A 15,494-nucleotide genomic window follows, 5' to 3' on the forward strand; every position below is an offset into this window, starting at 1 on the left:
TTAAGGCATGTTATTTCGCAAGCTTCCAGTGAAAACAGTGCTCAGCTCGCAAAGTCCGTGAATGTATTGAATGCAATCCAGTGGATCACTAAAGCGGTTTCCTCAATATCCAAAAGTTGCGTTCAGAACTGTTTTAAAAAAGCAGGCTTTAAAATCCAAGGTGTAATAGTCAATGAAAGTAACAACGAAGAAAATGAACTCTCCGAACTTGCTCGAGTCACTGGCTGTGATATTCCGATTAACGATTATATAGCGATAGATGAAAATTTATGCACTGATGACACCAATGAGGATATCACTGCTTACATCTCTGAGAAAATTGAAGATGCAGGAGGAAGTCTTCCAGAGGATCTTGAAAGTAGTGAGGAAGAAGAAGAGCCAGAAGAAGATTGCAAAATCAAAAATTATAGTGATGCTTTAAGACATATCACACAGTTGCAAAAGTTTATGTTGATAAATGGTGACAGTGAAGGACTCGGACTCATTAGCGACTTTAGTATACATGTACAGAAAAATGCGTCTAAATTACGTGCTGCAAAACAAACCCTTGTAACAGATTACTTTAAATAAATATCTGTAAGTACTTTTCATCACTAAATTTTTGCTAAAATTAATTTTTTCTAAATAAATAACTTAAAATTCAAAATATTTTCAAACTTTATTTAATACTAGCGTTACCCGGACGACTTAGCCTGTACTAGAAAATTAAAAGGGCATTTAAAAAATTATTATTGAATTCTTATTAATTATTATTGTATAACGTTAATGCTCTATTTAATGTTTGGAAATCTTGATTTTTGTACCTCCGAATAAGGGACACCTCTATTTAAGGGACAAAATTTCTGGTCCCCTTCGTGTCCCTTAGTGGGAGGTTCTACTGTAATTTATGACTCAACAGCTCCATAAAATCATAAAATATAGTAATATAAAAGTAGTAGTAAATACTAAAATAATCCGTAAATCACTAAAATGCCTTTGACAGATTTGAATTATTAAGACTCAAGTTATTAAGCTTCAAGTTATTGAGAGTAATCTATACATTGAAAGGTGTATACATACCTCTGATCACTTGGGTATTGCACTAATTTCCGAAGGAGATGCTGCGACATTGCTTGGGAGACTTGCCGAATACAATTGCTGGCACTCAGCGGCGTGACCTTTATGTAATTATCATTCCCAACCTTTTTCTGGTATCTCCCGCCAGCGAAGAAATTTAAAGCACATAGAACCTGTAAAGGAACGGTTTAATTTTAGTTTATCATGTAATCATTTTCATTGGCAAACTTAAATGTTCAACATAACACTTATCAGCTATAAATTAACTTTTTCTTTAGACTATAATTTATACAGAGCTCCATGTCACATAGAAAGTCCCAGTGGTATAGATAAGAAAAATATGCCAAAAGAGGATATAGTGACCGAAGGCAGGAATGGTTAGTGGGGGGAATGGGATGGAAATGGGGGTAAGGCAGTGTGGACATCACACTGCACCCCCTTCACAGGGGTGCCATGCACCCCCCCCCCTTCCCAAGCTCAATTGGTGCAAATTCCCTTCCAAAATTTTCCTCAGCCATCTTTCCCCCTTTTCTTTGCTATATTTATGTTTTAAAAACCTAATTTATTTATTTTAAATTATTAATATAATCCCCTCTCCCCCACAACAAAAAAAAAAATTTTGATGGTGCAACTTCATCCATATTTCTTCTGTGAGAGCTTTGACGACACACAAATGCAATAAAAAGAAAAAGGACTTATTATTATCATAAAATAGATCAAATGAGCTTGGAGTATTGCTTGAAAAACGAGGGTTAAATCCTTTCTTTTTTTGAAATCAATTGAGGGAGGAGTCAGTTTGCAATTGACCTCGGATGTTGGATATTATGCGGCACATTTTAATTATATGTGTTTATCACAAGCTCACGTCAAGCCAATAGTTCATGCAGAACATTTTCAATAAATGAAGTATATTGCAGAACACTGCAAAAACATTTTGTTCGGCAAGGGCAACTTCAAACAAAAGTCGTAAACTAGTACATACTTGTCAAACAATTACTTAGAAATAGAGAAGTGTTTAATCAAGTAACAGTTACATTTAAATTCATATTATAATGCAACTGCAATAAAGTAACACAAAAGAAAGTTCAGTTACATATCGTCAGCAACATGCTAAACTAACGAATGTGAAAAATCGCGTTTTTCATCGCGATGGAATTTCATATTCGATACTTAACCTTCAATTCAGTGACTTAATTAGTTTTGCGCTTGAAGGTATCTATAGCATTTATAAAATTGAAAATAACCAAAAGCGTCAGGTGGAAAAAAGTTATAGTCAGTGTTTTGGCTCTCCTCAAAAGTGCCAATTTTTACATTCGTTAGTTTAACATGGTGCCTATACAATATAAGAGTTTTCAAAGGGAAATTCAAACAAGGCATTAATGTTAATAAAGCATACACTTACTTTAAGCTCTGCTGTGACCGCATCCTTCCTTGTTGATCGTGTTTCAATATAGGGCTTTAACTCAATAAGATGAAGAGTCAAAGCTTTGGTTAGTCTGAAATACTTAACGAATTCCCCATCATCGAGAGCAGTGAAACAATTCGTACGAAATTGTGAACGGTTCCGTGGGATTTTCTGTCTTGCATCCTCTTCTTGAATTATCGCTAACATCAACGCTTCGGCCATCTTTATTGTGGTAAACAATCCTCAATTCTCACATTTTCACTGTCGAAAACACGAACTCACCGACTGCCACTCGGGTGACATGAGAATCTTCCCTCTCGGCAGCTAAAGTTCGGCACGGATCCGTTTTTGTCAGCTTCATTGTGGCAAAAATGAACACCTCACGGAAAGTGACGTCACGCATCGAGAAAAACTGATTTTCTCGTTAGCGACTTCGTTCTAGAGACAATCATTGTAAGGCCCCTGAACCGAGTAGTGGAAAACACAAATGTGAGTTTACGCACGATTGCTAGAGAAGGTGCACTTTCACAACGTAAAGTGATGAAAATATTGAAATAAAACAAGTATCACCCTTATCACTTTACACTAGTACAAGAATTGCGGAATTCAGATTTAGAAAAGCGGGTAACATTTTGCAGATGACTACAATCCCGAGACATTAAAGAACACCATTGTCAAAGAAAGATACTGCGAACAGATAAGTCGTTGTTGACTGGTTGGTTGGTTGGTTTGTTTGTTTATTTTTTATGGCGCAAGAGCCCTTCGGGGCTATACTGCGCCAAACGTTTTTTTGGGATAAAATATATAGATAAGTATAGGAGTGAGCGTGTTTTCAGGTGAGAGCTATAAACATAGGTAGTTTAAAATAAGTAATAAAAAACAAGTAGACATTAAAAACATTTAAATAACGTATGAAATAATATGTTGGATAAAACACCTTGAATAACAAGAAAAAGACAAATCACATTTTAACGGCACAAACACTAAATCAAAAGGGAGAATCCAATCTCCTGGAGGAAGGAGTACAAATTGCAATGGGGTGGGTCCCCCAGCAACTCCTTCAAAGAGGGGTTAAAATTATTAAAATATTTAAAACGTGTTTGGTTAAAATTAGGGCAGTTACTTAAAATATGTAACACTGTCTGATTCACATTACATGTATAATGCACGTTGGAGCTGGTTCGCGACATAAGAGGTATTTGTGAGTGAACCTTGTGTGACCAATGCGAAGTCGAGCTAGTAATACTTGTTGTCTCCTGATAAGTTGTAAAGATGTGAAACCTTTAGCCGAGGGCTGGATGGAATGTAATTTATTTTGTGTTTCAAGATTCCAGGACCGCTGCCAATGCGTGTTAAGACATTCAGAAATTACGTTTTTAATGTCGTCAAAAGGAACAGTGTCATCAACCAGGATACATTATTGACTGGAGGGGACATCTTAAATTTGCATAACTGGCGTCAATATGCTGAACGTACTTTTTTTTAACCCGAAGCTCATAGTTCCAAACTCGATTCAGCTTATACGTTTGGTTTGACGTAATCGGAGATCATTTGATTGGTCCATATGTATTTCGAAGTAGCCTAACAGGAAACACATATTTAGAGTTCATTGGACATCATTTGCCTGGCTTACTAGATGCTATTCCTGTTTCAGAGTTGGTTGGTTGGTTGATTTGATTTTTATGGCGCAAAGGCCCTTGAGGGCTAACTGCGCCAAACGATATTTTATTATATGCTATTTATCTTTCATTAAAGAATAAAGTAAATAAAAGCATATTTTGAAGAAGAAAGCATAAAACTTCAAGTGCTAGCATTAAAAAAGTGCAGCCGATAAAAACATTTAAACAATTTGAAGATAAAGACAAAGTGGACGAAACAATATCTTGAAAAGCAAAGGAAGGACGAAATCACATAATAACCAGACAAACACTAAATTAACTAGTATGTTGTGGCCATCACGAAACTTTCTTCTATATTTTTCTTTTTTTTTTCTGATCCCTCCCCATGCTTGACGAGGAAGCAATATTCCCAACAAAAACGAAATTACACATGCAAAAACTTGACGACCATTCCAATGTCTGAATTATTGCAAAAGCAAAGCAAACAGCGAAAATTGAAAGTTATTTTAAAAGCCTTGCTTGAATTAATTACAAATATTTTATTTGTTAACAAACATAAGATGGCAACAGTTAAAAATTTTAAATCATCGAGATAATATTTCCGATCATTTCCATACAATTAAAATCACGAGAAATACGCAGACGACAATCTATTACGATTTATTTTTCTTATTGTTGCATTAATAAAACTATTTTTATTCGCTAAAAAATAATGATAATAAAAATAAATCAGCACCTCTTGGCGCGATTGGCGCCAAAATTGAACCAAAGCCTGTTTACATATGGATTCACATATATTCCAAATTTCAACCAGAACGTAGCATTACTTCTTGAGATAGGGCACTCACAATGGAAAAAAAGAACGGGCGATTGCGCTACCCCCTTTTTAGCTGTTGACACCAAAATAAAATCAGCTCTTATACATACTAAGGGCTACTTGCCGATAAATTTTTCTTTCATTCCGTTCATTATTTCTTGAGATACAGCAGTCACAATTGACGACAAAAAATGTTCTATAGCTCAAACCCAGTTTGAGTTATTGACACCAAAATTGAATCAGCACCTGTTTCTGTTACTGGCAACATGTGGACCAAATTTTGTTTGATTAAGCCAGTTACTTCCTGAGGAATAGCAATCACGCGTAACTCAAAAAACGTCCCATTGCTCCACCCCCCTTGGAGGAATTCGCGCCAAAAACCAATGGGCACAAGTTCACATAGGGGCACATATGTGTACCAAGTTTCGTTCGATTTCATGCGGTAGTTTTTGCTGTAGAGTGGCCACAAAAAACTGGTCACACACAGACGTGACACACATACACACACACACACACAGAGACAGACATTTTCCAAAAATAGTCGAAATGGACTCTGCACACCTCAAAACGTTCGAATCCGTCAAAATTCGAAATTCGAAAATTTGCACGAATCCAATACTTTCTTCTATATATTATATATAGAAGAAAGTAAAAAGGGGAATCCAATCTCCTGGAGGAAGGAGTACAAATTGCGATGGGGTGGGTCCCCCAGCAAGTCTTTCAAAGATGGATTAAAATCATTAAAATAACTTAAGGCGTATTTGATTAAAATTTGGGCAGTTGCATAAAATATGCAACACTGTCTGGTTGACATTACATTTTAAACAAGTTGGAGCTGGTTCACGGCATAATAGGTATTTATGGGTAAACCTAGTATGACCGATGCGAAGACGACTTAATAGAACTTGTTCTCTCCTGCAAAGTTGTATTGATTTGAAACCTCTGGCAGACGGTTGGATCGAATGTAATTTATTTAGTGTTTCAAGATTCCATGTCTGCAGCCAATGTGTGTTAAGACATTCAGAAATTGCGTTTTTAATGTCATCAAAAGGAACACTATCATCGACCATGGTGTTTGCGCTTTTGGCAGCTGCATCGGCTGCCTCATTGCCAGTAATGCCCACATGACCAGGGATCCAACAAAAGAGAACACGAAAATGATTTTGCATTAGAATTTCGTACAAATTATATGACTGAATGACTATGGGGTGGCTATTATTGTTGCAGTGAGTGATGGCTTCCAATGAATTCTTCGCGTCAGTATATATCACCCACTTTTTGTGGTTGGATTGAGCTATTGATTGAAGAGATGCAAATATAGCTTTAATTTCAGAGGTAAATACTGAACAAGATGGGTTTAGTTTTTCTGCAGTGACCTGACCATTAATTATTGTGGAAAAGCCGACGTGATCGTTTGCTTTTGATCCGTCAGTAAAAATGTCTTTATAACCAGAATATTTGCTTTTAATCTCATGAAAGATTTGTTGATAAACTGAATCGGTAGTAGTTTCTTTGGGGAATTTTGAGAAATCATTAATTAGAGAATGTTTTACTTCGCTCCATGGTTCGATTAGTTTTATTGTGTTGACTGTTTTGAAATTTGTTAACTGCAGGTCTAAGTACCCGACGCATTCGGTTCCCAAATGTTGGGGTCATCGAAGGATGGTGTAGAAATAAGAAAACATTAGATGGATTAAAAATATGGAGATGTAGTGGGTGATTTGTGCTAGGTTTTGTTTTGAAGTAAAAATTTAAAGAAAGTTTGAGGCGTCTATTGTTTAGAGATTGTTCGTGTGCTAGAATATGAAGGCTATTTATAGGTGAGGTTCGGAAGGCTCCTGTGCAAATGTGCAGTGCCTGGTTATGTATTGGATCCAGGGCTTTTAGATAGCTCTTCGCTGCAGAGCCGTAAATTTGACATCCATAATCAAGTTTTGAGCGTAAAAGAGCCCTGTAAATACTTAACAGAGACTCTGTATCAGCACCCCAAGATGTGTTTGCTAAGGCTTTCAGGATATTTAGTTTCAATAGACATTTTTTTCTCAGCTCTTGTATGTGTGGTACAAATTTGAGTTTTTTATCAAGTATGAGACCCAGGAATTTTCCCTGATCCTTTACAGCTATTGGTTCATTATTAAGGTTAAGATTTGGATCAGGATGGAGACCTCTTTTACGACAAAAATGAATGCAGAAGATTTTTTGAGCAGAGAAAGAGAAGCCATTTTCTTCCGCCCATTCTGATACTTTATTAATGGCTATTTGAAGTTGTCTTTCAATGATACTCAAGCTAGATGAAGAAAAAGAAATTTGAAAATCATCAACGAACATAGTACCTTTTACACCAGGAGGCAGTTGATCAATTAAGCTATTGATTGCGATTATGAATAGAGTTACGCTTAAAAGCACACTTCCCTGGGGGACTCCTTCTTGGATGAAGGTATCCGACAAAACAGACTTGACACGTACGCGAAAAGTTCGATCTCTTAGAAAATTAGAAAGAAAGATTGGTAGGTTCCCTCGCAACCCATACTCGTGCACGGTTTTGAGGATCCCATCCCTCCAGGTACGGTCATATGCCTTTTCAATGTCAAAAAATACGCTCACAAGATGTTTTCGTTTAAGAAATGTTTCCCTTATTGATGTTTCAAGAAGCAGCAGGTTGTCGACTGTGCATCTGCCGCGCCTGAATCCACTTTGATGGCAAGATAGTAGATGGTGTGACTCCAGAATGTACATGAGTCTCGCGTTGACCATCCGTTCTGTTGAATCTGTGTTCAGAATGAATTCTATTGAAAAGCTGCAGAATATTTTCTAAAGAGGACCTGCTTAGATTTTTTCACCTGGCCCTGACGAAATTCACAATAGCATGTTATGTGTTTTTTGATTTTTGTAAAGCAATATCAAGTTCTTGAAAGGTAAATTTTGTGTTGTATTGATGAATAATGTTTGAATTAAAATGAAGAACTCTTTGTTCCTTGCGTGATTTGATAGTTAAAAACTTAGAACAGTAGTTATTTGCGCTGGAGACTTCAGCCAAATGAGTCGCCAAGCAGTCAGCCACCTCTTTGTGATCAGATAAAAGTTGACCATTTTTCTGCAGAATGGGAGCACAAGAAGTGTTGTAGTTGCCAACGATTTTTTTTTTTATTTTACCGCATACCGTCTTAGTCTTAGATGGGGTGGACGTCGTGATTGTGCTGACATAGGTCTGCCACGAGTCCCGCTGGCTTTTTCGTCGAATCCTTCGAGCTTCAGCACGAGCTCGTTTGAGTGCTACAAGATTTTGTGTGGTTGGATACCGACGAAATGTGTCCCATGCTTTTTTTTGGGCCTAATGAGCCTCCTGACAATCAAAGTTCCACCAAGGTTTAGGAAATTTGATCCTACCTTTAGTGGTTCTTGGAATAGCAAACGTTCGCTGCGGGCAAGATAATGTCGGTTACTCGGCTTACCGCTACATCTATATATATATATATATATATATATATATATATATATATATATATATATATATATATATTATTCACGTCTTCAAATGTTATTTCTGCCAACTGTGAAAATGCTGCCCAATCAGCTCGATCAAAGCGAAGTCGGGCTTGCTGATGCTGCTGATGGCCGCAGCGTTCAGTAGAGGTTATCCTGATCGGAAAGTGGCCACTGGTGTAGAGACCAGCCTCCACATGAAAATCCCAACGTGGCAGAAAAGAAGGTGAGCATATTACGAGATCGATGGCATGGTAAGATTGGGTAGGAAGATGAAAATAAGTGTTTTCACCGTTATTAAGAATGCAAAGATCATTGTCTTCACTAAAATTTTCTATTCTTAAACCTCTACTGTTGGCGTCTGGTTTGGTTTACTTATTTTTAATGGCGCAAGAGCCCTTGAGGGCTATACTGCGCCAAACGATTTTTTAGTTTAGAAATTTATACATAAATAAAAAATCAGGGTATGATAAAAGTAAAAATGTTTTGGAGAGGAAGGTATAAACAACAGTAGTTTAAAACAAGTAGTAAAAAACCTGTAAACATTAAAAAATTTATGAAAGGGTGTGAAACAATAGGTTGTCAAAGAACCTTCAGTAACAAGAAAAACGGATAAAATTACATTTTGACGACACAACCACTAAATTAAAAAGGAAAAGCCAATCTCCCGGAGGAAGGAGTATATATTGGGATGGGGTGGGTCCCCCAGCAAGTCTTTCAGATATGGATTAAAATTATTAAAATATTTAAAACGTATTTGGTTAAAATTTGGGCAGTTGCATAAGATATGCAACACTGTCTGGTTGACTTTACATCTAATACAAATCGGAGCTGGTTCATGGCATAAGAGGTATTTATGGGTGAACCTAGTATGGCCGATGCGAAGACGAGTTAACGAAACTTGTTCTCTCCTGGTAAGTTGTAATGATTTGAAACCTTTAGTCGATGGCTGGATCGAATGTAATTTGTTTTGTGTTTCGAGATTCCAAGTCCGTTGCCAATGCGTGTTAAGACATTCAGATATTGCGTTTTTAATGTCAACTAAAGGGACGCTGTCATCAACTAGGATATTTGCGTCTTTGGCAGCTGAATCAGCGACTTCATTGCCGGCAATGCCTACGTGACCAGGGATCCAGCAAAAGAGTACATGAAAATTATTTTGTGTAAGACTTTTGTATAAATGGTAAGACTGAATGACTATGGGATGGCTGTTATTGTTGCAGTGGGTGATTGCTTCCACTGAACTCTTTGAGTCAGTGTATATCACCCACTTTTTGTGAGCGGATTGGGTTATTGATTGTAGAGATATCAAATGGCTTTTATTTCTGCTGTAAAAACAGAGCAAGATGGGTGTGATTGTTCAGCGGTAACTTGACCATTTATTATTGCAGCAAAGCCGACGTGATCGTTTGCTTTTGATCCGTCAGTGAAAATGTCATGATAATCAGAATATTTGCATTTTGTATCATAAAATATTTGTTGGTAGGCTGTATTGGAGGTAGTCTCTTTAGAGAATTTAGCGAGTTCATTGATGGTAGATGGAACTACTTCACACCATGGTTCAATCAGTTTTATTGTATTGAGAGTATTAAAATCTGACAGTTGCAAATCTGAAAGCACCCGGCGCATTCGGATCCCGAATGTTGGGGTTGCAGAAGGACGATGAAGAAGTAAGATAACATTAGATGGATTAAAAATATGGAGGTGTAAAGGGTGACCAGTATAAGGTTTTATTTTGAAGTAGAAGTTCAATGAAAGTTTGAGGCGTCTATTGTTTAAAGATTGTTCATGAGCAAGAATATGAAGACTGTTAATAGGTGAGGTTCGGAAAGCTCCTGTGCAGATGCGCAGTGCCTGATTGTGGATTGGATCTAGAATTTTCAGATAGCTTTTTGCCGTGGAGCCATAAATTTGGCATCCATAATCAAGTTTTGAGCGTATTAGAGCCCTGTAGATTCTTAAGAGAGACTCTGTATCAGCACCCCAGGAAGTTTTCGATAAGACTTTAAGGATATTTAATTTTAGTAAACATTTCTTTTTTAACTCTTGTATATGCGGTACAAATTTGAGTTTGTTATCAAGTATAAGACCGAGGAATTTTCCTTGATCTTTTACAGCTATTTTTTGATTGTTAAGGAGAAGTGTTGGATCAGGATGAAGACCTCTTTTACGGCAGAAGTGGATACAGAAAGTTTTTTGAACAGAGAAAGTAAAGCCATTTTCCTCCGCCCATTGTGTTACTTTATTAATAGCCATTTGAAGTTGTCTTTCAATGATACTCATGCTCGATGAAGAGAAAGATATTTGGAAGTCATCAACGAACATGGTACCTTTGACAGCGGGAGGCAGTTGTTCGATTAAGCTGTTGATTGCAATTACAAAAAGAGTTACGCTTAGTACGCTTCCCTGGGGAACTCCTTCTTCTTGAATAAATGCATCTGAAAGAACAGACTTGACACGTACGCGGAAAATTCGGTCTCTTAGAAAATTAGAGACAAAGATGGGTAGATTACGTCGTAACCCATACTCGTGAAGGGTTTTGAGGATCCCATATCTCCAGGTACGGTCATATGCTTTTTCAATGTCAAAAAATACGCTCACGAGATGTTTTCGTTTGAGAAATGCTTCTCTTATTGATGTTTCGAGAAGCAATAGGTTGTCTATTGTGCATCTACCACGCCTGAATCCACTTTGATATGGAGATAGCAGATGATGCGACTCCAAAATGTATATCAGCCTGGAGTTGACCATCCGTTCCATTATTTTACATAGGCAGCTAGTGAGAGCTATAGGTCTATAGCTCTCAGGTTTTTCAGATGGTTTATTGGGCTTAAGGATAGGAATTACTGTTGCTTGACACCAGGATTTTGGGAATCTGTGTTCCGAATAAATTCTATTGAAAAGATGCAGAATTTGTTCTAAAGAGGACCTGCTTAGATGTTTTAACATACTATTGTGAATTTCATCTGGACCTGGTGATGTGTTTTTTGATTTTTGTAAGGCAGCATTTAGTTCTTGAAGGGTGAATTTTGTGTTGTATTGATTAAAAATGTTTGAATTAAAATCTAGAACTTTTTGTTCTTTGCGTGATTTGATGGTTAAAAATTTTGAGCAATAGTTATTTGCACTGGAGACTTCTGCCAAATTAGTCCCCATGCAGTCAGCCACCTCTTTGTGATCAGATAAAATACGACCGTTATTCTCCAGAATGGGTGCACAAGATGTATTGCAGTTGCCAACGATTTTTTTTATTTTACCCCATACGGTCTTTGATGGGGTGGACGTCGTGATTGTGCTGACATAGGTCTGCCACGAGTCCCGCTGGCTCTTCCGTCGAATCCTTCGAGCTTCAGCACGAGCTCGTTTAAGTGCCACGAGATTTTGTGTGGTTGGATAACGACGAAACGTATTCCATGCCTTTTTTTGCTTCTTATGAGCCTCCTGACAATAGAGGTTCCACCAAGGCTTAGGAAACTTGATCCTGCCTTTAGTGGTTTTTGGTATGGCAGCGTTAGCTGCGTTTAGCATAATGTCGGTTACTCGCTTTACCGCTACATCGATATCAATATCAGTTACGTCTTCTGATTTAATTTCTGCCAACTGGGTAAATGCTGCCCAATCAGCTCGATCAATGCGAAGTCGAGCTTGCTGATGCTGCTGATGGCCGCAGCGTCCAGTAGAGGTTATCCTGATCGGAAAGTGGCCACTGGAGTAGAGACCACCCTCCACCTGAAAATCCCAAAGTGGCAGAAAAGAAGGTGAGCATATTACGAGATCGATGGCATGGTAAGATTGGGTAGAAAGATGAAAATAAGTGTTTTCACCGTTATTAAGGATGCAAAGATCATTGTCTTCAATAAAATTTTCTATTGTTAAACCTCTACTGTTGGAGTCTGGACTCCCCCAGAGAGGATTATGGCCATTGAAATCTCCTAAGATGACAAATGGGGGAGGAAGTTGATCAACCAATGTCTGCAACTCCACGCTTCTCAAGTCATAGGAAGGTGGGATATATATAGAACAAACTGTTAATAGCGAGTGAAGGCGAACGCGCGCAGCTACTGCTTGCAAGGATTTGTTGACATCGAGCTGGCTAGATGCATAATCATTAGAGATTAGCAATGCCACTCCTCCACAACGACGGTCGCCTGACAAGCAGTCCTTGCGGTGTATGTCAAAACCTTTCAACCTCGGTTTATCAACAGGGGACAGAAATGTTTCTTGCGGACAGAATATGGCCGGTTGGTGATATTCGACAAGATCTTTGATGTCTGTGACATTATGAGAGTAACTCTGACAATTCCAAAAGAGAATGCTCAGGGCCATGAAGAGAGAAGGAAGGAGAAACGACCAGAAGAGAAAGAAACTCAAGAAGGAGGATGGTCCGTCCACCCTTCATTGTCGGATGGCGGAAGGTCTTCAAAATCGACATCCTCGTCCTCCTCTTAGGGAGGGGGTTGTTTAAGTTTTTCAATTTGGGACTTGAGTGATTTTACTTTCTTGCTAGAAAGTAAAAAGTCCTCTTTTTTAAAATTATGAAATTTTGGGGGCCTCTGTTTAGAGGCTACCCCAATTTTTTTCGCGCGTTTGGATAATTTTCTTTTTTTCAATTGTTTTCTTCTGTTTTTGGTCAGTTGCTTTGTTCGAAACTAATGTAGCTGAGTAATTAGTACTGGGATTTTGTGCAGTTTGTAATTTAATTTCGTCAGAATGTTTTTGTTGTGGTTTAGAATTATTGAGCTGTTTGCTTGTTGATTTAGATGAGTTCATTAATTTATTGCTGGTTATTGTGTTTACTGGAGGCTCTGTTTGTGTGCTTATGGAATGGAATTTTTTTTTTACAGCAGCAGAATATGAAAGTCCAGCTGTAGGTGTACGAGATTGGACAATTTTTCTTGCGTCTGGATATGATATTTTTTGAATGGTTTTGATGACCTGTATTTCCTTTTCGGATAGCCATTTTGGACATTTTCTAGAGTACGAGGGATGGTCTCCTTTACAGTTGACGCATTTGAATTCCTTTGAACATTCATTGCTGTCGTGGCCGGGCTCAGCACATCTGGCACAGGTTCCTGTACCACAGGATGACAGCTTGGAATGTCCAAAACACTGGCATTTAAAGCACCGTAGCGGATTTGGGATGTAAGGTCTCACTGGGCAAGAGAGATAACCAGCTTTGACACGTGAAGGGAGGATAGGCGTGCTAAAGGTCAGACTGATATGTTTCGTATTCTGCATTTCGCCGTAGCGTTTGATAGTGATCCTCTTCACTCCACTTACGTGTTGATCTTTCATTTCCTCTAGGATTTCCGTCTCTGATGTAAATAAAAGGTCTGGCTCCGAAATGATACCACTAGAAAAGTTTAATGTTGAATGTGCTGAGACTGTACAAAGATATGAACCTAGTTGTTTTATAGCTAGAATAGGTTGAACTTGTTTAGGGTGCTTTATTTCTACTAATAATTCGCCTGTACGTAGTTTTTTAACTGATTGGAATTCACCGATAAGATTTATTAAGGCTTTGTTAATAAGAAAAGGGGAGACAGCAGTAAATAAAAGGTTTTCATTTCTTTCGATAATAAAAAATTTTGTAGAACTGAACGAGTCTTTCTGACGCACCCTACAAGGGGGAGAAGTGTTCTTTCAGTTTTCATCCATAAACGAACCAGAGAACTAAAGGGAAAAGATAGGGTCTAGCCCCTGTGTAGCCCCGCACACAGAGGCAAGGCTGCGTACGACAGGGTTCGCCTGCTATCCCTGAAGTCTCCCGTTTGAGGCACCGACTACCCCCGTTACCACGCAGCCATCGACACGGTTAAGCCTTGGCTTAGGGGTTTTTGTATGAATTTGGTAAGTCTGATGAGGGAAGAAAGGGAAAAAGATCCCCCCTACCGCCGATATTCTGTTTGAGCAACTGGGGGGGGGGGGGGTCACTACTCCTCTGAAGAGCTCGCCTCGAACTCACCACACCGCAAGCCCCCCCTTCACCACGACAAGGTAAACGGACACGGGGGGGGGGGTCTCGGAGGAAAAGGCAAACTAACAGATAACTTATTGACAAATTACAGAATTATAACGGTATTGCTATTCGAAAAAATGCAATCAGCGGTTATTGTTGCATTTTTTTCATTGCTGCTCCAGCAGTGACAAACCAATGCATCGGTAGTGTCCCGAAGGACCAGAAAGTTGGTGCAAGTTTCAGCGTGCCGAGCATTACGGGAAGAATCTCACAGAAAAGTCACCTGTACTCCCTGAGAAAATTATAAATATAATCAAACCGATTTACATAGAACTTTGTGACAAGAAGTTACTAAAAAAGTGCTTACATGAACTGACACAAAATAATAACGAGTCCTTTAACAATGCTTTATGGAACATCACAATACCGAAAGAGAACTTTGTCTAATTACGAACACTATAATTAGGTTCATACATTGCAGTAATACTGTATAATTCAGGATACACAGGGCTTGATCCTGTTTTTAATTATTTGAAAATAAAAGCTGAACATATACTAAACCTTTGTAAGGAAATTGATACAGAGAGGATTACGAAGTCGAGGTGACAAATTCTACCAGCGACTAAGTTATCGAGAAAAATACTTAAAGCTAAAAGAGAGTCGAAGTTAACAGCTAATGAAGCCATAGAAGCCTTGACTTGGCTTCTCAGTATGGTATATTTTGAGGTTCAATTCAAACAAATACTGTTGTTCTAGATCAAAATATATAATTGTGTTTTCCGTAAATCCGAGATTTTCAATTTTTTTAACTATAAGAGAAAAATATATCAAGAGATCATAAGAGAAAAATATGAAAATATAAAGCTTCTGAAAATATTCTCTAGATATTGAAATAAAGTTTTTTCTGTATATTCAGCTCACTTAGGGGTATGCTATAAAGCAAAAAAAAAAATATTTACAACTGTCACAGCTTCTTTTATTTGAAAAAGTCATATCGAGCGCACAAAAACTCCTATATTTCAGTAATTTTAAAAGGTATTGCAAATTTTTGTTTCACAACACAGGTAAATATTGCACTAACATGTTGCTTGACTAAAAAATAAAATATATTTATAATTAAGGTAAAAATGTTTATAGAAATTGGCGCACAGAGGA

At 37.9% G+C, this 15,494-nt stretch overlaps 1 protein-coding gene across 1 annotated transcript in view; it reads right to left on the minus strand.

The window, feature by feature from the left end:
* Positions 1–267: 267 nt before the first annotated feature.
* The window catches only part of LOC129230222 (ribosome biogenesis protein SPATA5-like), a 172,994-nt gene continuing 157,767 nt past the window's right edge, over positions 268–15,494 (minus strand). Inside the window, exons 10-11 of the mRNA XM_054864624.1 lie at positions 1,060–1,229; positions 268–415 (exon numbers count right to left, since the gene is read on the minus strand). Coding sequence (XP_054720599.1) covers positions 268–415; positions 1,060–1,229 — 318 coding nt within the window. The remainder of the gene's footprint in view (positions 416–1,059; positions 1,230–15,494) is intronic.

The sequence above is a fragment of the Uloborus diversus genome, chromosome 9, assembly GCF_026930045.1.
Source record: "Uloborus diversus isolate 005 chromosome 9, Udiv.v.3.1, whole genome shotgun sequence".
In the NCBI taxonomy this organism is placed as follows: Eukaryota; Metazoa; Arthropoda; class Arachnida; order Araneae; family Uloboridae; genus Uloborus; species Uloborus diversus.